General features: G+C 46.1%; 1 protein-coding gene across 7 annotated transcripts in view; it reads left to right on the forward strand.

Moving 5' to 3' along the window:
* Window positions 1–27,871, forward strand: part of MSI2 (musashi RNA binding protein 2) — a 586,946-nt gene that overhangs the window by 464,813 nt on the left and 94,262 nt on the right. For all 7 annotated transcript variants that reach the window (XM_081346592.1, XM_081346594.1, XM_081346595.1 and 4 more), the window contains exon 8: window positions 1,098–1,180. In XM_081346592.1, the coding sequence (XP_081202718.1) occupies window positions 1,098–1,180 (83 nt within the window). The remainder of the gene's footprint in view (window positions 1–1,097; window positions 1,181–27,871) is intronic.

The raw sequence follows: 27,871 nt of genomic DNA on the forward strand, positions 1-27,871 counted from the left end.
AAAGAAGAATGCATGCCTTGTGCACATGTCTCTAAGGGTAATGGCACTTACCTTACAAGATGGGTGGCAAATAAATTTTATAAATAAATAGCAGAAATGAAGACCTGTCAAGGTGAAATCTTGAGATATTTCAGAATGGTGATAATGGAAAACTACAAAGGTGGCACAAAGGTGGTATTTATCTGGAAAGTCCCCATGAGCTATGAAGCCGGGAACCAGACTTTGATTGGGAGATTGTCCAGTCCATGTTCTAGAGTCTAGACCAGGGGTAGGCAACCTCGGCTCTTTTATGACTCGTGGACTTCAACTCCCAGAATTCCTGAGCCAGCATGGCTGGCTCAGGAATTCTGGGAGTTGAAGTCCATGAGTCATAAAAGAGCCGAGGTTGCCTACCCCTGGTCTAGACTATTTATGATTATCTGTTTCATTCATTGCCCTTTTCTACCCATTCGTTAATGAGATCTTCCTAATAGGGAAATTCTCATTGGGTCTAACTCTTCTGAAAGACTGTAGAGCAGGGATGTCCAACCCTGGCAAATTGAAGACTTGTGGACTTTAACTCCCAAAATTCCCCAGCCAGCATCAATCAAAGCATGACTGGCTAGGGAATTCTGGGAGTTGAAGTCCACAAGTCTAAAAGTTACCAAAGTTGGGTACCCTTGCTGCGGAGCTTCTTGAACAAGAGGGAGTATGGTTGTTACTCAGAATCTGTCAGGCACAACAGATTTTTTATGCCCTCTTAATTTCAGGTTTAATATATCCTACTTAAAGTAACTATTTAAATGTATAGGGATAATATCTGATAGTGTTGGAGGTAGGGAATAGAAAAGTATGCCTTATTTTCATCTCTATAGCCTCTTGTTGATTGTAATCCATATTCATCTTAAAGATTTTTTTTCTTCTTCTTCTTAAAAATATGACCTCCCCCCCCCCGCAAAAAAAAAAAGAAAAAAAGAAATCCACCGTGGAAAAAAATGCATTGTCAATACATGTTTGTTCTGGTGATATATTCAACGTGCCTCAAAGTAATTTATTTTTCGAGCAATCCAAAAAAGAAGTCTAACCTTATTTACCATCTCTCTCTGTCTTCTCAATAGGATTCGGCTTTGTAACTTTTGAGAACGAAGACGTGGTGGAAAAAGTCTGCGAAATTCATTTTCATGAAATCAATAATAAAATGGTAAGTTTTCCCAGCCGGAGCTCTAATTTTTGAGGAAGCGGGGCCTTTTTTTAAAAAAAATAATAAATCTCTGGCCGATGAGAGTTGCTCTTGAGAGGACGGTTTGAGTTGTGAACCCAACCACGCCAAGCAAGCCTTCGCCCACTGATACTTAGTCCACAGAGGTGTGTTTTGGGCCTCTGCTTTCCCATAGAATGGAGAGTTTCCATATGCTTTGGAGCCTGTCCCTCCTACACTACTGCCCCTTTTCACCCTTCAGAAGCGTGCTGGAATACCAAAGTGCCTTTTCAATGACATTCCTAGCGTGTGCACAAGTGTGATAGGTTCTCTTATGTTCTTCCACAACTGCCTGGTGCAGATAATCATTGTTGCCGAATGCGCTTTGAATGGCAGCTATTCTTTCAACCAAATGCAAATGGATATAAATAGCACAAGATTAAGCATTTATTTGAGGTGGGTGAAGATTTCAAACAAAAACGCTTGAAGTCTCAGAAGACTGATGCCTCGTGCTTCAGGAACATATCCAAGGGAGGTGGAGTGTTCTCCTGGGAAGGAGTGTAGCTCAAGTGATGGAGCCCACACCGAACCGAGTGACAGCCTCAGAGTTTTATCTTCTTGCCTCTCTAGCTTAAAAAGGAAACAAGGATGGAGTCTGAAGCCCTTGAAAGTTGTTAAGTTAGATTAGGCAGTCTCATAGTCGGATACGGTATGAGGAAGCCTGCTAGTACAATGTACATCCGTGTTTCTCAGCCCTGGCAAGGGGAATTCTGGGAGTTGAAGTCCACTCATTTTAAAGTGGCCAAGGTTAAGAAACTGGGTATTGTTGTGATTCAGGGTCAGCCTGTGGGTTCGGCAGTTGGGTCGGATAACTCAGAGGAGGAGGAGGGGGGTGTTGAAGACCTTGCTGAGGGGGTTGAAGATCTTGCTGATGAGAGCCCTCAGCCAGGCCCCTCCCACTTGGTCACCACGGAGACCCAGCTGTGTGAGCCTGACAGTGTGGATGAAGATGACCCACAGCTGGCCCTGTTCAAGGACGCCCGACGCAGGAGGCAGTCAATCAGGAGTAAACAGAGGAAGGCAATGGGGCTTCTCGGAAGGAGGCAGAGAGAAGCCACGCCCTGAACTCTATATAAGGGGAATGTGTGCGGAGGGCTGGTTTGCTGAAGGCAACCGCTTGGATAGTTCGTGTTTCTTAAAGCTCCTGTTTCTTGGTTCGTGTCTTGTTTGTTTTTGTAGCTATAAATTTGGCAGGCGTAATTCCAGCCTCTTGCCGTTTGTAAAGGGGTTGTCCCTGCCTTTTCTGCAGGGCCGGTAGCAGGCTGGTACAGAACAGGTATGCAGTACAGTCAAGTGGAACAAAACTAGCATGAAATAGTAGAAAACCTGGATTGTTGGGCAGTAAGTAATCTATGGTGTGAGAATGAGCAAGCAAGGAATCTTGCAATTTTGTTTATGAAATGCAGGAGTGCTGAATGGTATGGCTGCAGAGTATAGATCCAGCAATGTCACAGTATCTCTTGTGAGGCTGATCTAGTGACTGTGGCATGATCTGTTGGAAATAGCAGTGCTGAATTCAAATGGAAGACCAAAGCCACAAGTGAAATAAGTTTATGATCAGATTTTCGACATGAGCATTCCTGATGGCCAATATACAGGTAGTCCTCAACTTTATGACACAATTGAGCCCCAAATTTATGTTGCTAAGCAACAGTTAAATTTAATTTAATTTTAATTTAATTTAATAACATTTATATACCGCCCTTCTCCCTAAGGACTCAGGGCGGTTCACAGGGCAGAATAAAATAGCAAATACAAACATTAAAAAAGATTAAACAATTGCCCTAGTTAAAAACAATATAGATACAACGCTAAAAACCCCCAGAAAAATTAAAAAGCGAAAGATAAAACAACCCCAACACAACCCCCCTCAGGCTAGGCCGGCTTGTACAAACAAAAATGTCTTGAGATCGCGACGAAAGGAGCGAAGATCGGGCGCCGTCCGGAGCTCTACCGGTAGCTGATTCCACAGCTCCGGAGCGCCCACAGAGAAGGATCTCCCCCTGGGGGCCACCAATCGACATTCTCTGATCGGTGGCACCCTGAGGAGGCCCTCTCTGTGGGAACGCACAGGGCGCAGGGAGCTTGATGCCGGCAGCAGATGTTCCCTGAGGTACTCCGGCCCCATGCCATGGAGTGCTTTGAATACCGTTACCAGTACCTTGAATCTCACCCGGAAGACAACTGGCAACCAATGCAGCTCACGGAGCAGAGGTGTAACGTGGGAGTATCGGGAGACTCCCAACACCACTCTCGCGGCTGCATTCTGTACCAGTTGGAGCTTCCGAGTGGTCCTCAAGGGCAGCCCCATGTAGAGAGCGTTGCAGTAGTCCAGACGAGAGGACACGAGCGCATGAGTGACCGTGCATAGATCATCCCGGCTAAGATAGGGCCGCAACTGACGCACCAGGCGAACCTGTGCGAAGGCCCCCCTAGTCACGGCTCCTATATGATCTTCCAAGGTGAGCCGTGAATCTAGGAGGACCCCCAAGTTGCGAGCCCTATCTACGGGGGGCAATAATTCACCCCCCATAGCTAGAGGTGGAATGTCCGAATAAACCCGGGATGAAGATATGCAGAGCCACTCAGTCTTGTCGGGGTTGAGCTGGAGTCTGTTCCTCCCCATCCAGACCCGAACCGCCTCCAGGCAACGGGACATCACGTTGAGGGCATCACTGGGGTGGTTTGGGGTCGAAAAGAAAAGTTGGGTATCATCAGCGTACTGATGATACCCAACTCCAAAGCCACGAATGATCTCACCCAGCGGCTTCATGTAGATGTTGAACAGGAGAGGCGAGAGGACCGACCCCTGAGGAACTCCACAAATGAGAGACCTCGCGGTCGACCTCTGCCCCCCTGCCAACACCGACTGCGAACGTCCCAAGAGATAGGAGGAGAACCACTGTAAAACTGTGCCTCCCACTCCCAATCCCCTGAGACGCCGCAGCAAGATACCATGGTCGATGGTATCGAAAGCCGCCGAGAGGTCTAATAGGACTAGGACAGAGGAATGCCCCCTGTCCCGAGCCCTCCAGAGATCATTCACCAGCGCGACCAATGCCGTCTCCGTGCTGTGCCCGGGCCTGAAACCCGATTGGTACGGGTCTAGATAATCCGCTTCATCCAGGACCAGAGGGAGCTGATGCGCCACCACACTCTCAACAACCTTCGCAAGAAAGCGAAGGTTGGAGACAGGACGAAAGTTGTTCAATACAGCCGGGTCCAGAGCAGGCTTCTTGAGGAGAGGCCTCACCACCGCCTCCTTCAAGACGGTGGGGAAGATACCCTCACTCAAAGAAGCCGATATAACTGCCTGGAACCAGCTGCGTGTCCTCTCCCGGGCTGCATAAACCAGCCAGGAAGGGCACGGGTCCAGTAAACATGTGGTGGTGCTCAGCCTCCCCATGATCCTGTCCACTTCCTCCGGAGTCACAGAATCAAACTCCTCCCAGATGATATCGACAAGACCACCCGTGTCCTGATCGTCAGACTCTGCCCAGTCAGAGTCCAAACCGGTCCGAATCCGAGCGATTTTGTCCGACAGATGTTGGTTAAACTCCTCGGCACGTCCCTGCAAGGGATCCTCCCTCACCTCCTGATTTAGGAGGGAGCGAGTCACCCTAAACAGGGCAGCCGGGCGATTATCTGCGGACGCAATAAGGGTGGCGAAGTGGTTGGACCTCGCCTCCCTAATTGCAGCGAGATAAGACCTAATAAAGGCTCTTAGTCGCAATCGGTCGGGTTCGGATCGGCTGGACCTCCAACCGTTCTCTAGGCCCCGTCTCCGACGCTTCATCTCCCGGAGCTCCGCAGAAAACCATGGAGCCCGGCGGGATCTGCACCGGGTCAGGGGCCGCAAGGGTACAACTCGGTCAAGGGCCTCAGTGGCCGTCCTTTCCCAGGCTTCCACTAAGGCCTCGGCCGAGCTGTGAGCGAGGGAGGCAGGTGGGGACCCCAGCGCCGCCTGGAACCTCTGGGGATCCATTAAGCGTCTGGGGCGGTACCATTTAAGTGGTTCCAAGCACCCACGGCGGGGGGTGGCAAAACGGAAGACCAGCCGCAGGAGATGATGATCGGTCCATGACAGGGGCATAATAATTGGAGAGCCCCCACCAAGATCATCTAACCACCGTCCAGACAAGAAAACAAGGTCAAGGGTGTGGCCTCCTTCATGAGTCGGTCCCGTAATTACTTGCGTCAGGTCCATGGCCGTCATGGAAGCCATGAACTCCCGAGCCAACTCAGATGATCCTCCCAGCGATGGTAGGTTGAAGTCCCCCAAAACTATAAGTTTCGGGAACTCAACCACCAGCCCAGAGAGGACATCAAGCAGCTCAGGCAGGGCTGCTGCTGCGTGACTAGGCGAAAGGTACACCAGCAGCAAGCCCAACTGCGCACCAGGGCCGCATCTCAAAAAGAGAGACTCACACCCGACTATCTGGGGAACGGTGGCCTCCCGCGGACACAAGGTCTCCCTCACAACAACAGCCACTCCCCCACCCCTACCCTGAGCCCGAGGCCGGTGCAGCACCCGGAAACCTGGTGGGCAAAGGTCAACCAGAGGAACACCGCCCTCTGGGCCCAACCAGGTCTCCGTGATGCAAGCCAGGTCAGCCTGCTCACCCTCGACCAAGTCTCGAATGAGAGAAGCCTTATTAACGACCGACCTGGCATTCAAATACACCAGCCGGAGCTCAGGAGGCTGCACATCCTCACTCCCGGGACCTCGGGGCGGAACCAGAGGGTCGGAGTGCCTCACCGCTTGTAAGCAGCGGAGAGGCCTTCCCTGAGACCGATACGGCCCTCTGTTCCTACACCTGCTGCCATTCCCTATCGTCGTGGGAATGGACAATCCCACGACTGGCCCTGGAGCCCCAGAAGCAGCCGACCCCCGCTCCTCCCCTCCGCGATCAGCCTCAGCACTAGCCTGAACAAAGGTAGTTGGACTGCCCCCCTCGTCCAAACAACCAAAAAAAGAACCCTCCCTCCTCCCTAACCCCCGAAAAAATTTTGACAGAAAACAAATCAAGGACCTCCTGTTAGGTTTACGTCGGAGGCCCATAACCGTGCCCGGCCATCTCTCAGGATCCCAATAGATGGGACCTTCCTCGAGATTATGCTCGGCTGGAAAGGCGGGCCGCCTCCAGGAAGGGGGAGCACCCCTGAGGGCGAGCAAGTCCGTAGAGGAGTACCTAAAACAAGGCATAAAGCAGTCCAGATATAGGCAGTCCATAATCAGTTGATTTAAGGAGGAACCAAACAGAGAGCAAATAGATGTCCCGAGCCTCCACCCAGCCACTGCCACTCAGCTGGGTGTCACCCCAGGACAGGCCAACCACCGCCCTCTCACGACAGTTGGAAAGCCTATACCAGGGGGAAATAGTCCGAAACATCCATCCTGAGTTGTGTCCCATTCTACGACCTTCCTTACCACGGTTGTTAAGTGAATCACTGCAGTTATAGCAGCCTGCTTGTTAAGTGCATCTGACTTCCCCATTGACTTTGCTTGTCAGGTCACAAAAGGTGGTCACATGACTCCGGTAACTGAAACTGTCATAACTATGAGCCAGTTGCTAGGCGTCCAAATTTTCATCATGTGACCATAAGTCACTTTTTTTCAGTACCATTGTAGCTTCAAATGGACACTAAATGAATGGTTGTAAGTCTAGGACTAAGGAACGCGGTGGCTCAGTGGGTTAGGACGCTGAGCTTGTCGATCAGAAGGTCGGCAGTTTGGCGGGTCGAATCCCGAGTGCCGCGTAACAGAGTGAGCGCCTGTTACTCGTCCCAGCTTCTGCCAACCTAGCAGTTCGAAAGCACGTAAAAATGCAAGTAGAAAAATAGGGACCACTACGGTGGGAAGGTAACAGCCTTCCGTGCGCCTTTGGCGTCTAGTCATGCCGGCCACATGACCACGGAGACGTCCTCGGACAAGCGCTGGCTCTTCGGCTTTGAAACGGAGATGAGCACCGGCCCCTAGAGTCGGAAAACGACTAGCACGCATGTGCAGGGGAACCTTTACCTTTACCTTTACCTTAAGTCTAGGACTACCTGTACTTAAGAATAGTTCATGTTTAAGAATGAAAGTAGAATCAAGCTATCTGATTGTTCTCAAATCTGATTTCTTCAAAACCATTCGTTTCTTTTTATTTGTGTGTGCACTTGTCCTTTGGTGGTGAAAATTTGATGTGTCGTTATCCTCCTGAAGTCAGCAAGTGTTAATTTTTCACTAGACCTGGTTTTTTTCAACGTATGTTATTATCTGAAACCAATGAACATAAGGAAAAATATGCATATGTGTATCAGGGTTAGCAGTATAATCTAACATAAAATAATGGTAGATAGATCCCAAAATTGTAAACAGAACAGCTGCAAATAATTTGATGGTGCTTCTCAAAAGCTTTTTTTTCCCCTTGCCTTGAAAAAGAAAACAAATTCAGCTGTTTTTTACAAACAATGCATGTCAACCATCCAACACATATCAACAAACAGGCATAGTTTTCACCTTCCAGTTTATGTAATAATGCTTTTTATCTAAGCTTCATGAACCCAGAGTCCCCAATTCTTGATGTTTAGATAAATTCCAAATTAAAATATTCAGTGCATGGCAATTGATCCCCCCAGTATTTGTTTAAAAATGCTATTGATGTCCCTTCTAACGTGACAATAATAATCCAGTTTTTGAATTGCATCAACTTCTAGGAAACATCATAAAATGATACTATAAATATGGTCTTTTCAATGCAACCTCTACAAGCAGGGCAATTTTAAAAAAATTCTCTGATGTAATTAAAGCTGATTCAGTCAACAAATTTCAAACATTAAAGGAAAAAAATATTGTGAGGCTACAATTTTAGAGGTAACCTCTGCAATGCATCTTGGAATGGCCCCTTATGAACCTGCAATCAGATATTGGCATAACACAGAGAAGAATTTTAATTAGCATGAAGCTTGATATGTTTTGTCCATTTGGAGTATTTTGTTTGAAGTGAGGGACAAACAAGCACATCAGAAGGAGAATTTAGTTGTGCTGAGGAAAGGCAATCTACTTCTTGGAAAAATGGAAAGTCCTTAACAAATCTGTTGCTAAATTGATCTGGAAGCTAGCTAAAGAGACCCTGTGGTTAGAGCACAAGGCCTGGATTTGCATTTCTGCTTAAAATAAAATTCATTAGCATGTTCCTGGTCCAGTTATCTCTTAGCCTCATCTACATCACAGGACTTGCCATTCATAACCAGCGTTTCTCAATCTCAGCGACTTGGACTTCAAATGCCAGAATTCCCCAAGCTGCTGGCTGGCTAGGGAATTTTGGGGGTTGAAGCCCATATATCTTAAAGCAGGGGTGTCAAACTCAATTTCATTGAGGGCCGCATCAGCATTGCGGTTGCCCTCAGGGGGCCGGGTGGGTATGGCCAGGGTGGGCGTGGCTAGAGTGTGTATGGCCTACTGGGTGGGCGTGGCTAGAGTGCGTATGGCCTACTGGGTGGCCATGGCCAACTCTACATCGTTCGCATCAAGGGTGCCTATGGGGGCCTGGGCAGGAGTGGGACAGATCTGAGGGTCTCTGGCAGAAGGAGGGTCTCTGGGCCAGGGCCGAGGCAGTGGGGGCCGATCCCTCACTGTTTCCAGGATGGCTTCGCAGGCCACATGAAACCACTTCGCGGGCCGGATCTGGCCCCCGGGCCTTGTGTTTGACATGTCTGTCTTAAAGTTTCCAAGGTTGAGAAACACTGTTTATAACCATAGGCTCCCTGGAGAATGGGCAGGGTACAAATAAATATAATAAAGCCAATGTTTTTCTCAAACTTAAAGGGGGTCAACCTATTTACCAAAGCACTAGAAGGCAAGAAAAAAAGCAATGGCTGGAAACTGAACAAAGAGAGAAGTAACGAAGAACTAGGAATCTAGAAATTTCCTAACAGGGCGAACAATTAACCAGTGGAACAGCTTGCTTTCAGAAGCTGTGGCTGCTCCACCACTGGAAGCTTTTAAGAAGAGATGGGACAGCCATTTGTCTAAACGGTATAGGATCTCCTGATTGAGCAGGGGATTGGACTTGAAATCCTTCATGGTCCCTTCCAACTCTGTTGTTCTGTATTCTCTACCACTATTCCTGCCTCATTTTGCCTGGACCAGAGAAAAGGCTTTGATGCTTTACAGCAATTGCAGAGTTGATCCAATGCAACAATGCATCAGGAAGATTAGTTAACCCATTCCTGTATTTTAACCAATATAGTACCTTTAACATTTCCAGCTTAACATTTCCTTTTTGCTTTCCCAAATGTGTTTCCAGTCTTTCATATATATTGGTCTGATCTCTGTTCCCAACTTTTAATTTAATAATGGATTTTTTCTTTTAAGCTGGATAAGATCAAAAGTCTCCTTAGCATATGCCATAAGCCAATTCAATATTTGACTTGCTAATATTTCACTGAGCTCTGAAGTAATATCCTTCATATTGTTCCTTTCGGCACAATACTGTATGCATCTGAAATGAAAACGAGAAATCTGTTTCAATCTCCAGATGGAGGTATTAGGGCCGCCCTTCAAAATTGTGGTTGGAACAGGGGTGATCCAGATGCATGAGTTCCTTTAACTTTGGTGGAAATAACTGAACTGCAGAGTTAGATGGCTAGGAAAGGGGTCTATTGATAATAATAGCAATAGCACCTCCTAGACATATACATAGTGCTTTACAGCCCTCTCTAAATGGTTTACAAAGTCAGCATATTGCCCCCAACAATCTGGGTCTTCATTTTACCGACCTTGGAAGGATGGAAGACTGAGTCAAGCTTAAGTCGGCCAGGATCGAACTCCTGGCAGTGAGCAGAGTTAACCAGCAACACTGCATTCTAACAATAAATCACTCTGAGTCAATGGCAAAAGGCAGCTTTACTTAAAACAGCTTACATCCCACAATAATATCTTTTAACAGCATTGAACATCTTAACTATCCCAGATCCTTGGGAAACACTAGATAGGTGGCTAAAAATTCCAAATCCAGCCTAAAAATCTGGCTAACTATGCAAACAATCACAATAATTTATTGTTATTATCCCCAGTGAGACACTATTTTGATGTGTTTGTAGAGCTTGTGTCTGCTCTGAGGAAGTTATGTCAAAGGTTCAACCATGCTGGACAGGTGTTATCAGAGGAACCAGAGAAAGGGCGTCTCTCCCATAAACAAGACATAACTTATAAAAACTTACACTGGCTTGGTCGTCTTCCAGGTCAACAAGTCCCTGGCAATCTGGTGACAAGAGGGCTATAGGACTCAAAACTGTTGGCTGAACAAGCAGGCCCAGAAGCCACAGGACTACTGGAAGAAAAGTTGCTTGCCCATCACAAATATATAAAGACTGAAAACAAATAACAATTTGTTATTATAAATTAAGTCTAAAGAGAAGAAGGTATTTGGAAAAAAAATGCACCAGTTCTTGAAAGAAAAACTTCCACAATTAGAAATAAGTGATCAGAGGGTAGCAGAGCAACATCACTTTGTAATATGAAATGAAGTATTCACAGAAGGAGAATTGGAAAAATTGTTCAGAGCAAAGAAATTAAAACCCTGCCAGAAGAGACAAATCAAAGGGGTCGAAAGTAGAAGAAGCCAGCATCACAATACAGAATAACAGAGTTGGAAGGGACATTGGAGGTCTTCTAGTCCAACCCCCTGCTCAGGCAGGAAACTCTTACCATTTCAGACAAATGGTTGTCCAGTCTCTTTTTAAAAACTTCCAGTGTTGGAACGTTCACAGCTTCTGGAGGCAGGTTGTTCCACTGGTTAATTGTTCTAGATATCAGGAAATTTCTCCTTAGTTCCAGGTTTTTTCTCTTCTTGATTAGTTTCCATCCACTGCTTCTTGTCCTGCCTTTAGGTGCTTTGAACTGTTTTCACTCCCAACCAGGCACCATCTACTCTACCTTCTCCTCAGAAAGAACAAAAGGCCACTAACTGAAAAACAAGATGAACCTCAATCAAGAATAACTGAGCATCTAGAACAGCAGAAAAAACAAAAGAATAAGGTTGCCTTTATTGAAGCTTGTTCCAAAGAAACAGCTAGCACAAGTATTAAAAGATGTCAGAATTGTAATATCAAACATAAGCACCAGCTCACTGCAAGAAACAAACCAATTGATATACAGCATGGTTGCAGTTACAATGTGAAGATCTTGGATGGAAAACCAGTAAACAAGGCAAGCAGTACATCACCAAAATGGAAGATCAGTCTGGAAAATAAGATCAGCGTGCTAAGATCGGAGGCAAGCAAGGTAGAATAGACGAAAGAAGTTGAAGAACAAGAAGACCAAAGAATAACTGATCATGAAATATCAGCTAGGAACAAGTAAGATCATTTCACCGCCAAGTAATTAAACAAAATAATGTAGGGAGATGAAATTGAAGATCGGTCAACATCTGGAAAAGCCTACCTGATAATGAAAAATCCAACAAAAAGGGAAGCATCAGGCAATTACAGGCCAATTAATTCCTTATCTACAACTTTCAAATTGCTAACTGGTGTGGTTAGCATCTAGCTGAAAATAAACTCTTCCCACCTGAGCAGAAAGGAAACCAACTTAAACGTAGATTGGATTGATTACAAGAAGGCATTATTAAAAAAATAAACAAAAGGACAAATAAAAGGAATCAGGAGAAACAAGAAGCTTTGTGCAAAGATCAGTGGCACAATGGAAGACACCCTTGCTGTTAAATGGTGATAAACTAGGAGAGGTTAATATCAAGACAGGAATCTTTTAAGGAGACTGTCTTCACTACTGTTTGTCAAGAATATTGAACAAGACAGGCCATGACTATCAAACATCAAAAACATCTGCCAGGCCATCCTATCTCTAAAGGAGAATATTTGCAGCTCAGGGTTGAAATGAGGGGTCCTTGGTGTTCTCTGAGCTTGGTGGTTTTCTTGCAGATGTTTCATTACCCAAACTAGATAATCAGTGCTGTTGATGTTACCTAGTAATGAAACATCTGCAAGAAAACAACCAAGCCCAAAGAGCACCAGGGACCCCTTATCCCACCTCTGTTATATGAATGAACTGAAGTTGTATGAGAAAACACCATCTGAAATAGAATTGTCCAGTTGCTAAACATTGTCCGAATATAGAACCAAGATATTGTAATGGAGTTTGGAATGGACAACTCTTGCCATCCTTACCATCAACAGGGGGCAAATAGTGAAAACTGAAGGAATCAAGAAGCCCTATGGAAATAACATCAAAAGTCTGGATGAAGACTATCACTACAAATGGGCATCCTTCCAGCTGACTGTTAAGTGAAGAAGGTTAGAAGTGAATACATAAGAAGAGTGAAAGAAGATCTTAAGGTCCAAACTCAATGAAGGAAATAATTTCAAGGCAATTAACACCTGAGCAATTCCAGTCATTAGATTCACAGCTGGAATAGTGGAGTAGACTCAAGCAGAACTAAAAGCTCTGAATAAGAAGACCAGAAAAATAATAACAGTGAATCACGCTCTTCATAACCGCAGCAACATTGACAGACTCTGGAGCATAGGTGGACATGGAACATTGCAAGGATACCAGACCGTCGGAGAAGAAAAAAAAGGGCGTTGGAAGAATACAAGTAGCCCTCAATTTGCAACTGTATTTCAGTCTGGAATTAGGATTGCAAGTCATTAAGCAGCTCACCTTGTGACCACATCTGATTTTAACCATCTTTTTTGCAGCCATCATTAAGCAAAAACAGTAGTTGTAAAATAAATTTATTTATTTATTTATTTATTTATTTATTTAATTTATATACCGCCCTTCTCTCAAGAGACTCAGGGCGGTGAACAGGGCAATACATAAAAATTAGATACAAAAGTTAAAATTAGATTATTAAAACATAATTAAACAATGCCCAGAGATAATACAAATTTAAAATTGAAGTCGTTAATAAAAATCCCACCCCGTCCCATCAGGCCAGGCCAGCTTGTTTAAAGAGATAGGTTTTAAGGTCGCGCCGGAAGGAGCGGAGATCGGGCGCCATCCGGAGCTCAACCGGAAGATGGTTCCATAAATCCGGTGCACCCACAGAGAACGCTCTCCCCCTGGGGGCCACCAGTCGGCATTCTTTGACCGGCGGCACCCTGAGGAGGCCCTCTCTGTGGGAGCGTACTGGGCGGAGGGAAGTTGACGCCGGCTGCAGGTGCTCCCCAAGGTATTCTGGACCCATGCCATGGAGGGCTTTGTAGGTCATTACCAACACCTTGAACCTCACCCGGAAGACAACTGATAACCAATGCAGCTCGCGGAGCAGAGGTGTAACACGGGAGTATCGGGAGACTCCCAATACAACTCTCGCGGCTGCATTCTGTACCAGTTGGAGCCTCCGAGTGGTCTTCAAGGGTAGCCCCATGTAGAGAGCGTTGCAGTAATCAAGACGAGAGGTCACGAGCGCATGAGTGACCGTGCGCAAGGCATCCCGGTCTAGATAGGGCCGCAACTGGCGCACCAGGCGAACCTGGGCGAACGCCCCCCTAGTCACAGCTACAATATGATCTTCTAAGGAGAGTTGTGAGTCTAGGAGGACTCCCAAGTTGCGAGCCCTATCTACAGGAGGTAAAGACTCACCCCCCATAATGAGGGGTGGGATATCCTGAATATCCCGAGATGCCGGTACGCACAGCCACTCCGTCTTGTCAGGGTTGAGACGAAGCCTGTTCCTCCCCATCCAGACCCGGACCGCCTCCAGGCACCGGGACATCACGTCGAGGGCATCACTGGGGTGGTTTGGGGTCGAAATGAAAAGTTGGGTATCATCAGCATACTGATGATACCCAACTCCAAAACCACGAATGATCTCACCCAGCGGTTTCATGTAGATGTTGAACAGAAGGGGCGAGAGGACCGACCCCTGAGGGACTCCACAAGTGAGAGGCCTCGCGGTCGACCTCTGCCCTCCTGCCAACACCGACTGCGAGCGTCCCAGGAGATAGGAGGAGAACCACTGAAAAACCGTGCCTCCCACTCCCAATCCCCTGAGACGCCGCAGCAAGATACCATGGTCGATGGTATCGAAAGCCGCTGAGAGGTCTAATAGGACTAGAACAGAGGAGTATCCTCTGTCCCGAGCCCTCCAGAGATCATTCACCAGCGCGACCAATGCCGTCTCCGTGCTGTACCCGGGTCTGAAGCCCGATTGGTACGGGTCTAGATAATCCGTTTCATCCAGGACCAGAGGGAGCTGATGCGCCACCACACTCTCAACAACCTTCGCAAGAAAGCGAAGGTTGGAGACCGAACGAAAGTTATTCAAAACAGCCGGGTCCAAGGCAGGCTTCTTGAGGAGAGGTCTCACCACCGCCTCTTTCAAGGCGGCGGGAAAACTACCCTCATTCAGAGAAGCAGATATAACCGCCTGGAACCAGCCTCGTGTCCCCTCCCGGGCTGCATAAACCAGCCAGGAAGGGCACGGGTCCAATAAACATGTGGTGGAGCTCAGCCTCCCCATGATCCTGTCCACTTCCTCCGGAGTCACAGGATCGAACTCCTCCCAGGTGACATTGACAAGACCGCTCGTGTCCTGATCGTCCGATACTGCCCAGTCGGAGTCCAAACCGGTCCGAATCCGAGCGATTTTGTCCGACAGATGTTGACTAAATTCCTCGGCAGACTAAATTCCTCGGCAGATAAAACGACATCATTAAGCGAAACCCTCATCCACAATAGGCAGTTTTGCCAGAAACTGGAACTAAACACCGGTTTCTGGCAAAATAAATAAATACATTGTAAATTGCAGTCGCATGATCCTGGGACACTACAAATAACCCAAAATGTAGTCATATAACTACAGGGGTGGGGCTTAGCTGTCAGAGCTTCAAATCTGGGTTGTAAGTAGCCTGGAGGAGGCCTGTCATAACTTTGATCACTCAGCAACCAGTCTTAAGTTTAGGATCACCTGTATCTGGAGGACAGTGAAGAAGATGCACTGAAGCTAGTACACACTGGAAGGCTTACCAAATACCAAAGAAGAGACCAAACTGGCCTATAAGAAAGACTAAATGAGGTATAGCAAAGAGACATGGCAAGGCAAATTATTACATGGCCAATGCCATGTTAAAAAAAAGAGAGAGAGAGAGAGCAGGCAAAGCAGAGAACAAGAAGATCTGTAATGATTAAAAGCAGGAAAGTTAAAGAAAGTAACAAATTAAGGGCTAATTCTAGCTGCAGAAGATCAAGCTTTAAAAGCATGCATACAAAGCCAGAATCAAGAAGACAGCAATAGGCAGTAAATACCGTCTCTGCAAAGAAGCTGAAGAAACAGTAGACCACCCGGTTAGCTGCTGCAAGAAGATCATGCAGACGGACTACAAGCAATGGCATGATAAAATAGCAACAATGATATATTGTAAGGTCTGCAAAGAAATACCATTTGCTTGCAAGCGAGAACTGGAGCGACTATAAAATAGGGAAAGCTGACAGCCCAGGTTCAAGACCCAAGTGCCATGCGACGGGGTGAGCTCCTGTTCCATGCCTCAGCTCCTGCTCACCTAGTAGCTCGAAAGCATGCAAATGCGAGTAGATAAATAGGTAGCCCTTTGTTGGGAAGGTAACAGCATTCCATGCGCCTCGGGGTATAGTCACGCTGGCCACATGACCACAGAAATGTCTTCAGATAATGCTGGCTCCCTCGGCCGAAAAACGGAGATGAGCATCGCATCCTAGAATCAGACAGGACTGGACCGAGAAACCTTTACCTTTTAATAGAAAATGAAGACGCCGATGTGCTACAAACAGACACCCTGTTACTAACTTAATAACTGCGGGAATTCACCTAACAAATATGGCAAGAAATGTCATAAAGTGGGGCAAGATTCACTTAACAACTGCCTCACTTCACAGCAGAAATTTTGGGCTCAGTTGTGGTCATAAGTCGAGGACTACCTGTATGTGTTTTTTCACTCTCCAGTGAACATGGCAATTCTTCCATGAACGTGATTCTCACATTTGATATTCAGCAGAAATTTATTCATTTCTATATTTAATTTATATCCCGCCTCGGTTATTTTTTATAAACAACTCAAAGTAGTGAACATATCTAATGCTTCTTCCTCCTCCTATTTAACCTGCCAGGTGAGTTGGGCTGAGTGAAAGGGACCATCCCAAAGTCACCCAGCTGGCTTTCATAGCTAAGGCAGTACTAGAACTCACCATCTGGTGTTTGGCCCAAAGTCACCTAGCTGGCTTTCATGCCTTAGGGTGGACTAGAACTCACAGTCTCCCGATTTCTATCCTGGTGCTTTAGCTGCTACACCAAACTGGATCTCTGACAAGGAAGGTGGAGATAGGAGAATAACTGATTTGGGAGGGACCTTGAAGGTCTTCTAGTCCAATCCAACCTTCTGCTCAAGTATATACCATTTCAGACAAATGGAAGAATCATCTCCACTACCTACCTAGGAGAAGTCAGGGCCCGTCATCCAGATGTTGGGGTGGATGTTGGATGATTTTTCCCTGTCATTGGAAAGTGCCTGTGGATTAATTACTCATCTGATAAGGGAAGCCTCAGCTCGGTGTGTGGGAAGAGAGACACAGCTGGCTGGAGACTCTACACATCCCCATTTGCAGAGGCGACTAGAAAATAACTGAGCTGCTAAAACTCCATCCTTTGGTGAACTCTTCCCTTGTTGGTCTTCTAAACAAAAGCTCATAATTATGAAATTTCACCACATTTCCTAGATATTTACAGCTCCCTAAAGTGCAAGAGAGCTTGGGGGGGAGACTCAGCCACCGTGTGGGTGAATCTATTTCTAGCCTCAGGCTGGCCGGGGAGCTAATTTTACTGGCTCCGCTCCACTTTGCTTGCCATTTATAACCCAAGAATGTCAAATGGCGTATTAAACAAGTGGCAAGCAAATGCCAGCAAAGGACTTAATCAGCGAAGCCCATTATTTGTGTTGGAGCAAAATTATTCCCACCAGGCATAAAAAGAAAGCACAACAGGCACCCTAAAATAACCTTCCTGCGACACGGAGGTGTTTCAGAAATAGAAACTGCACATGTTGTGTGTAGTGAAAGGAAAGACTGGGCTTTTTGGTGTGTGTTTTTCCCCCCTGTACTCTGTGAAATTGCTCCGTACAATAGCATAGAAGCAGATTGGACTTTTGCAAATTCTTAAAAGTTTCATTTTGATTAGCTCATTCCCAGCCCACCCACTGTCATTTTCTATTCCTTCCAGCAAGGTCACTTACTCAGTTGCTGAGGCATGGCACAAAATGGAATCCTTTAAAAAGAATAGTGAAGCCTTGTTTGTTTGTTTACTTATGCTATTTATAAAGGCATCCATCTCCCCATACTTTCGCGCAGGCCTGGGCAATCGTGGGCAGAAATAACGAAATAATCATGCGTGCAAGGGCTAAAAAGTGTTGTAATCATAGGATTACAGGGAGTCCTTGACTTAATACCACAACTGAGCTCAAAATTTCTGTTGCCAAGTGAGGCATTTGTTAAGTACATTTGGCCCCATCTTACAACCTTTCTTGCCCCAGTTGTTAAGTGAATCACCACGGTTGTTAAGTTAGTAACACAGCGGTTGGGTGAATCTGGCTTCCCCATTGACTTTGCTTGTCAGAAGGTCACAAAAGGCAATCAGATGAGCCCGGGACACTGCAACCGTCATGAATACATGCCAGTTGCCAAGCGTCTGAATTTTAGTCACGTGACCATTGGGATGTTGCGATGGTCGTAAGTGTGAAAAACGGTTATAAGTCACTTTTTTTCAATGCCGTTGTAACAGTCAATACAATGCCATAAGATGAGGAAACTAATCAGCGAACGGGCCTCACTTCACCTTCCGGCCCAAAAGTTTGGGGGAGACAGTCAGGCCTTCAATGCCTTACAAAAGGCTGATGGGATCAGATTACCTGGATCTCCTGGGATGAGGCTTTTCCTTTAGGCAGGCCGGATAATAGAGAAAACCCCAGTTATAAGCTAGTGATCCAGAATACATTCTCTCCCAATGATCTCTAGATACATATTTAATGTTTTTTTTCCCCATCACCTCCAGCCAATGGCCAGATCTGTTTGTTGGCTGAGGATGATGGGAGAGCAGTCCAGTCCTGAAGAGAAGCCCACCCCTTTTGGCTGCCCTGTCTCTTCCTCTCTCTTTGGTTTTCCTGCAAACTGGTGTAGAAGCCAGAATTTGCACACTTGACGTAGGTGCTCCATCAGTGAGCTAATTCCTCCTAAGTGGATCCCACTTCTGTGATGAAGACTTCTGGGAACCCATGTCCATGACAGTAATTTATAGTCTTACGGTGGAGATTATAGCCAACCTGACCCAGAATCTCACCAAGAGGGAGATTCCACCAAACTGAATTCTCGCTGATCTATTAAAGGTAAAGGTTCCCCCGCACATGCGTGCTAGTCGTTTCCGACTCTAGGGACCGGTGCTCATCTCCGTTTCAAAGCCGAAGAGCCAGCGTTTGTCCGAGGACGTCATGTGGCCGGCATGACTAGACACCAAAGGCGCACAGAACGCTGTTACCTTCCCACCGTAGTGGTCCCTATTTTTCTACTTGCATTTTTACGTGCTTTCGAACTGCTAGGTTGGCAGAAGCTGGGACAAGTAACAGGCACTCACTCTGTTACGCGGCACTTAGGATTCAACCCGCCAAACTGCCAACCTTCTGATCTTATGGTGGAGATTATAGCCAACCTGACCCAGAATCTCACCAAGAGGGAGATTCCACCAAACTGAATTCTCGCTGATCTATTAGGCAGCCCTTAATTGGAGCTGATTGCTGGATGGGGAATTCTGGGAGTTGAAGTTGTCAAGGTTGGAAATCCCTGCTCTAGAGGGCACCAAGTTATCTTAACCACAACCTCCCCCCCCTCAATAATTAACTGACCTTACAGGACATTCGGCTTTCGGCTTGCCGAAATTGAAAGGTTGAGGGCAAGAGAAGAAGGGGACGACAGAGAATGAGGTGGCTGGATGGAGTCACTGAAGCAGTAGGCGTGAGCTTAAATGGACTCCAGAAGATGGTAGAGGACAGGAAGGCCTGGAGGAACGTTGTCCATGGGGTCGCGATGGGTCAGCTAACAACAACAACAGGACATTTTCAAGGCACAATAAGGGGGAATATATATATATATATATATATATATATATATATATATATATATATATATATATATATAGAGAGAGAGAGAGAGAGAGAGAGAGAGAGAGAGAGAGAGAGAGAGAGAGAGAGAGTGAGTCAAATGTTAACTATTTAGATTACCTTGCTAGGCCCCAAACATGGGGCAAATCTTTATTTCCTGTTTTCAGCCTTATCTCAAAGGCCATCGAACAGGCTGTAGTCACACCGGACAGTTCATATATTTGTGTAAATTACTAACAAAGAATTAAGGGAGACTAAGATGCATTTCTGACTCTTTAGTCTTCATCAGTAATTTACACACACACACACACACACACACACACACACACACACACACACACACATATATATATATATATATATATATATATATATATATATATATATATATATATATATATATATATATATATATATATATATATATATATATATACACACACACACACACACACACACATACATACATACATACATACATACATACATACATACAGTAAATCTAAAAAAGGGGAGGGGTTGTAATTCTAGCCACTCAAGGCGCTTCCCCTTCTTTGCTTGCTCTTCTTTCAGGGTTCACTGTAAATTTAGCTGTTGGTTACAGTATGATAGTCCAATATGACCTGATGTTCTGTTCCCCAACTTTAAATGAAAGTGTAACACTTCAGCTACCTTTTTGGCTGCCTAATGAAGAAAAAGTTAAAGCAGAAAAAGTTCTAGGTGCTAAGGGAACTTCAAATTGTATATGGTGCAGCCCCCTGCCAGTGAAACGAAATGCCCACAAGTTTGGCATTCGTGCCCAGTGCAAAAGTACGTTTTGCCTTTGACAGTGGATTAGTGGTAGTAATTGAGCGCTGATCAGAATTTACTGGCCTATTTTCGATTCACATTTGAGAGTGAGTTTCACAGGAACCCTTTAATGATCAACGTTCCGTTGAGTAACAGCCCAAACTACATTCAACCCAGATCAAGCTATCTGTGCTTGAAGATTCCCTGATCACATCCTGACAAGACCAAAAGACCATTATCACTGGAAACCAGAAGTCTGGTTTGTAAGATCCATCCCACCTCCTTGTTTCCATTTCCATGTCCTTCACTCTCCCTTGGGCAGGGAGACGGAGAAAGGAAAAGGTGTTGCTTCGTTCAATTGGCTTTTGCCAGATGACTGACTGAGAAGGTGCTCGCCAGCTGTGGGCCAGAGGGGGTCACCAGCAAGCCGGCCTGGTCTGATGGGTTTGGGGTTGGGTTTTAATATGGTTTTAACTATTGTATAGATTGGGCATAAATCATTTAATTGTTTTTAACTTTTGTACTTTGTTTTTTAATGTTTATTGCCCTGTACACCGCCCTGAGTCCTTCGGGAGAAGGGCGGTATAAAAATTTAATAAATATAAATATAATATAAAAACCAGCAAATGAGCAGTAAACGAGTAGTAAACAATACCCCAATCAAGCAACTACCAACTCAGACAAACAAACAGTAAACAACAGCCTAATCAAGAAGCCACCAAAAACACTTCCCCCTAACCCTGACAGGGCAAGCCACTAGACCAGGGGTGTCAAACTCAATTTCATTGAGGGCCGCATCAGCATTGCGGTTGCCCTCAGGGGGGCGGGTGGGCGTGGCCTGGGTGGGCGTGGCCTACTGGGTGGGCATGGCTAGAGTGCGTATGGCCTACTGGGTGGGCGTGGCTAGAGTGCGTATGGCCTACTGGGTGGGCGTGGCCAGCTCTACATCGTTCGCATCAAGGGGGCCTGGGCAGGAGTGGGACAGATCTGAGGGTCTCTGGCAGAAGGAGGGTCTCTGGGCCAGGGCCAAGGCAGTGGGGGCCATTCCCTCACTGTTTCCAAGATGGTTTCGCGGGCCACATGAAACCACTTCGCGGGCCGCATCCGGCCCCCGGGCCTTGTGTTTGACATGTCTGCACTAGACTATAAACAAGAGCAAATCCCCCCCCCCACACACACACACACCAGCACAACGGCCCCCAACCTTTGGGGCATCAGGGACCAGTCCTGTGGACCAGAAGGGGCGTGGTTTCGTGCATTGCCTGCATCCTGTGGATGGGGCTGTGCTCAGCCCAGTTTCTGGCATGCCATGGACCAGTGCCAGTCCATGGACCGGGGGTTGGGGACCCCTGCACTAGCACCGATGCTGTTGCCTAGTTTGGTAATCAAACATCTGCAAGAAAGCAGCAAGCTTGGAGAACACCGAGGACCCCCACAGTTCAACCCTGAGTTACAAATACTGTAGGATTTTCAGCCTGCTCCAGGCCTCAATTCCCACTAGATTAAAACAGATGTGGAATGATGTGCACCCATAAATTATTAGAAATTCTTGGACACCTGGCTCAGCAGTTAAAGATGCTGAGCTTATCAGCTAGAGCAGGGTTTTTCAACCGGTGGTACGCGTACCACTAGTGGCATGTTGGCACCTGGCAGGTGGTACTCGTATGACGGGTTGAACAGCACTGTAAAAAAAAAAAGTGTGAAGCGGCAGCAGCGCCACACAGGCTTGTGAGAAAGTCAGCTGGAACTGCACATTGCCTGGGTCCTACTGAGCACTCAGGATCAAAGCACACAGCTCCAGCTGATTGGCGGTGGCCTTGGGGGTGGCAAGCAGCCTCACGCAGTCTTGCTACACAACCCATTGCCTGGGTCCTGCTGAGAGCCCAGGATAAGCGCGCACAGCTGCAGCTGATTGGCGGTGGCAGGCGGCCTCACCCAGTCTTCAGGCAGAGATTCAGCTGGAGCTGCGCGAGGCGTTGCCTGCCTGGGTCCTACTGAGAGCCCAGGATCAGTGCATGCAGCTCCAGCTGATTGGGGGTGTCAGGCGGCCTCACACAGTCTTCAGGCAGAGATTCAGCGTTGCCTGGGTCCTGCTCAGGGGGAGAGAAGAGGGGATATAAAGGGGGGGTGAAAGAAGAGAGGATAATAAAGGGGTGAGACGAGAGGATATTAAAGGGGGTGAGAGAAGAGGATATTAAAGGGGTTAGTGTTTTTTTGCTGGTTTTGTTTTGGTTGTTTTTTTTGGGGGGGGGTTCATCAAGTTTTTGACACCTTTGCTAGGCGAGTGGTGGTACTCATATTCTAAAAGTGATACAATCGGTGAAAAGGTTAAAAAGCCCTGAGCTAGAGAGCTGACAGTTCAGATTCAAGACACGAGCTCCATGCGACAGGGCGAGCACCCGTTCCTTGCTACAGCTCCTGCCCACCTAGCAGTTCGAAAGCAGGCAAATGCAAGTAGATAAATAGGTACCACTTCAGTGGAAAGGTAACAGCATCCTGTGCACCTCGGTGTATAGTCACGCTCGCCACTTGACCATGGAAACTCTCTTTGGACAATGTTGGCTCCTTTGGCTACAAAACAGAGATGACCACCGCCTTCTAGAGTCGGACACAACTGGACAGGGAAAACGTTTACCTTTTATCCAAAAAGGTGAAACCAGATATTCCATCATGCCCATTCTTAAATGTCATCTGTCCATTCTCAGTCTTGCTGGGTGTTGAAAGGACACCTGATTTTGCCCTCTGCTGGCAGCCAAATCTGAGAGGTAGGACAGCCCCCAGGAGGGGGGGGGAACCACACATTTTATTTGTTAATGGGCAGTTGGTGTCCTCTTTATGAATATTTGTAGGAAATGATGACATTTAGAGCTTTTTCTTGGGAGCAGAGAGAGATGGTTTTCCCCAGCATGTTGTTGTTATTATTTCAATCTCTCTCTCTCTCTTTTTTTAAAATTAAACCTACTTATTAGCTTTCTGGGATTCCCATTGTATGGTCCTTCTGTGCTGTGAACATCATAAATTAAGCTTGTCTGTCAGATACCAGCAGTAGCTCATTTTTGTGGCTTGGAAAGCTAATTGTTCCGTTTATTGTTTTTAACAGCACTAATCCAAACTTCATTTTCTCTTTAATTGTCAATTTAGGCAGGCTAGTTTGTTTTTAATATTAGACAGAGTGATGGAAACAGAAGTGCCTGGAAGATGTCAGCGATTACTCCGCGGCATGAAAACATTGGAGTGGGGAATGCGTATGCTTTTCCAGATCATAACTTGTTTTAAAGAAATAAGATCTTGGATTTATGTCACTGCATTGCATATATTTCCTAGCGCATGAGATACAACAAACTTGTATATTGGCCTGGAAAGTAGATTCTAAGATTCTAGCTTGCAATGAATTAAATAATCCTGCTTGAGGCAAGACTTTTGAATGGACGTGTGCCTAACTGCCTGGTACAGGTAGTCCTCGACTTACAACAGTTACAACAGTTCATTTAGGGACCATTTGAAGTTACAACAGCACTGAAAAAAGTGACTAATGACCGTTTTTCAATCTTCCGACCGTTGCAGCATCCCCATGGTCACATGATCAAAATTCGGATGTTTGGCAACTGACTCATATATATGACTGTTGCAAGCATCCTGGGGTTATGTGATCCCCTTTTGTGACCTTCTGACAAGCAGAAGTGTCAGCGGTGAAGCCAGATTCACTTAACAACCCTGTTACTAACTTAACAATTGCAGTGATTCACTTAACAACTGTGGCAAGAAAGTTCATAAAATGGGGCAAAATTCACTTGACAAATGTCTCACTTAGCAATAGAAATTTTGGGCTCGGTTGTGGTCGTAAGTCAAGGGCTGCTCATGATTGGGTTAGACCAAGTTATGTTTGATGAGAAAATTTGCCACCCCCTTTGTTAGATGGAAGTGAGAATTGGTGCGTCAGGAGCCATGAAAATATAAATCGAATTAGCTGGGGGTGAAGATCTTACAGTAGGTGTGAATGGTAAAACATGGGGGGGGGGGGAAATAGGATCAAGACTGAATGGATGATGAGTGAAAGGGAATTGATTACAGATGTAAGTGGACGGTATGAAAGAAGTCCTATGAGATGGATTTAATCATCTAGAGCATGGGTGTCAAACTCACCATGTCACGTGACATGTCGCGACATATCGCGACCTTTTTTGCATTGCTGGAGCTGAGGTGGGGCATGGCCTCCACATGATGCAACTGCCCCGTGGGCCAGCAGTTTGACACCCCTGGTCTAAAGAGAATGGATGGGACATAAATTATGTCAAATATATGAAGGAAGTCAGATGGGAAGGGGAAATCCAAGCGGAATTGATAAGATCTTCACGGAGTCAAAAAGTTGATAAAATAAAAGACAATATGCCAGGTAGCCCTCGATTTCAATTGAGCCCGGAATTTTGGTTGTAAGTCATACGTTGAGTCACCACTGGACTGGACTCAATTTTAACAAGTCACTTTTTGTCCAACTTTAAAGCAAGTCGCCACAGTCATAAAGCAAATCACATGGTCATTAAGCAAATCAAATAGTCCTAAGTTTCAATCTAGCTTCTCCAAGGGGTGTATTTTGCCAGAAAAAAAGGCAAATAAAGTCACAACATGTGATTACATGACCGTGAGACTCTGCAACCTGTCATAAATGCAAGCTGGTTGCCAAATATCCAAAAGAGGATCACGTAACTATGAGGATGCTGTGAGGACTAGGATGTAAGTTACTGTTTTCAGTGCTGTTATACCTCTGGTCGCTAAATAAACGGTTATAAGTCAAGGACTACCTGTATTCTGATTTTACCAAAGACCAGGGATTGCAATAATGGCTTTCGTTTTCAGATTCAGACTTTGCTTTGGGGCCCATTTTTGTGAAATCAGAGGAACTTGGGCTGATGGCTCACAATTCAGCACAGCACAATTTAGAACTGAAGATGCTTTTTGGATGAGAAGCGAAACGTCTTCAGGAGAAAAAAACACAGAAAGTCCAGTTGCCTTTTGAAAAAGCACCTCCCTTTAGTTCTCCCCACAGTAAAATATGGGCCCGGTGGCGATGGAGGTATCCGTTGCCGATCCTCAAAAGGGTTCTGGCCAACTCTGAGCCATTTCTGAGAAGCTAGAAAGTTGACAACTGTGTTGGCAGAATAGATGTCTATTCCTTGATGCACTATTACAAGCTGAATAAATAAAACACACCGGGAGGCTTCCTAGCCAGAGAAGGGGGGGGGGAAAGAGTGTGGGTGGTTTTGTTTTTAAATACTCCCATTGGCAGTCAGTTAACCTTTACGGTACCTAAATGAAAATTGCAGAAACCTGAAATTTTCGCTGACAGGTTGCCTAGAAACGGGCAGTTGGTTACTAGAAGACAATGGATCCTCTGCTACCGATAGCGCTGTTAGAAATAGAGTCGTTTAACGGCGTTCTGTCTGGTGCAATTATCAGTTTTGCACCTCCGCGCACCTTTCCGCTCTGGCTCCACTGGCTGATTTCTCCTGTGAACTGTCCTCAAAGCCAAACCATGGGGTGGGCAAATGCTGACATGTCCTCTTAGATATCTTGCTTGATTTGTACACAACGGAAGAAAGTCGGATAACAGCATTGGTCGAATGATCGCTAAAAATCAGATAGCGAATGAGGAGGAGCATGAAGTTGAGAAATAAGAAGGGAGGCTAATGTTAGATTGGGAACTCTACAATTAGCAAAAAATAGAAGGAGATCTGGAGAAGTTGAAGAGGGAAACTTCCCCGTCCATAAAGCCAGAAGTGAGCCAAGTGACTTCTGTAAACGTGACATTTATTTGGACGTTCACCCTTTAAGATGAAATAAACTTGTAGTTTGCTTGAATCTGGGAACAGGTAGTGAGTTCAGTGTATCCAAAATTCAGAAAACGCCCAACTTGACATTTCTGGCATGTTACGCACACACTCTGGACAAAAGAGAAACAGTTCGTAACAAGGAATAATAAATGAACTTATTTAATTTTTTTAGTAAAGAAATACTTAACATAACTGTAATTCCCCCCCCCCCCAAAAAAAAAGTGCCTATCTGAAGCAGCTCCAAGTTGCTCTTGTGTGGCCTTGTGACTGTCAGGCGCAGGAAATCAGGAGCCAGGAGAGGGTTCAAAAGCACTATGAGTTTATTTCATGCCGCGTAACAGAGTGAGCGCCTGTTACTCGTCCCAGCTTCTGCCAACCTAGCAGTTCGAAAGCACATAAAAATGCAAGTAGAAAAATAGGGACCACTCCGGTGGGAAGGTAACAGCGTTCCGTGCGCCTTTGGCGTCTAGTCATGCCGGCCACATGACCATGGAGACGTCCTCGGACAAGCGCTGGCTCTTCGGCTTTGAAATGGAGATGAGCACTGGCCCCTAGAGTCGGAAACGACTAGCACGCATGTGCAGGGGAACCTTTACCTTTACCTTTTATACACAAGAATTTGATCTATTAATGCTCAAGGCGAATTATTGCTAGATAAGTCAATAGAATTCGGGGGCGGGGGGGGCTGGTCTGTTATGAGAGCATAGCAACTCCAACTGATGATGCATTTGACCCCTCCTCTTGGGCTCAGCCGGGTCATCCCAACTTGGCAACTTTAAAGACTTGTGGACTTCAACTCCCAGAATTCCCCAGCCAACATGACTGGCTGCGGAATTTGGGGAGTTGAAATCCCCAGGTCTTAAAAGTTGCCAAATTTGAAGACCCCTTTTCTGTAGCAACCCTCCAAAATGAGTGGGAAAGCGTGCCCCGTTCTCATGCACTTTTTGGAGGCTCCAGGGGCCACGGTAGAGCAGGGCCCTTTTGCACAACTTCCAGAGGGTCTATAAACCTGACGTGTCACTAAAAACGATAATTGGTGACACCTGTGATGCAAGTATCATAGGTCTGCCATCACCGGGCTACATGAACTATAGGCCCGTGGTGGCGAACCTATGGCATGTGTGCCACAGGTGGCACACAGAGCCCTCTCTGTGGGCACGCACGCCGTCGCCCCAGTCCTAGGCCTTCAGCTGGGTTTTATAAAACCTTTTCACTTTAGGCCTCCCCCACCGTGTGCAAAAAAAAAGAGAAAAAAAGTTCAATCAATCAATCAATTTCAACTTCTCACGGGGAAAAAAGGATCTCGCAAAGTTAGAATTGATTGACTGAACTTTTTAGTCCCACCCAGACTGCCGTTACCACCGCAGCCACACCCACCCAATGGGCCACGCCCACCCAATGGGCCACGCCCACCCGGCACCTGACGATACCTAAGTGGGTTTTGGGTTGCAGTTTGGGCACTTGGTCTCTAAAAGGTTCGCCGTCACTGCTATAGGCTAAGCGACACCCATGATGTGTTTAGGAAGTGTGCAAATAAAAATCCACCCCACCCTTATTGTCAAGTACTTTCCACGGAGATGAGAAGGCACTATTGATTCCCTGCTGACCCAATTGTTTGTTTGAGGACACAGAATGATTTTCATTGGTGTCATGTATGTGTGTGTGGGGGGGCATTCTTCTTCCTTCTGTGCTCCAGTTTTGTCTTGATTGCTTATCCACACTCAACTTCTAATTTTAAAAAAGGGTATTTGTCTAATTGTCTAAATGAACAAGAAGGAGAAAATGTTTTTAAGGAGAGGAAGATTCTGGCAAATGTTTTCACAATCTCTGTTCAACAGGTAATCCCAACCTCTGCTGCTATAGGTAGTCCTCGACTTACAACTATTTG

Source organism: Vipera berus (assembly GCF_964194415.1).
Source record: "Vipera berus genome assembly, chromosome: 1".
Taxonomy (NCBI): domain Eukaryota; kingdom Metazoa; phylum Chordata; class Lepidosauria; order Squamata; family Viperidae; genus Vipera; species Vipera berus.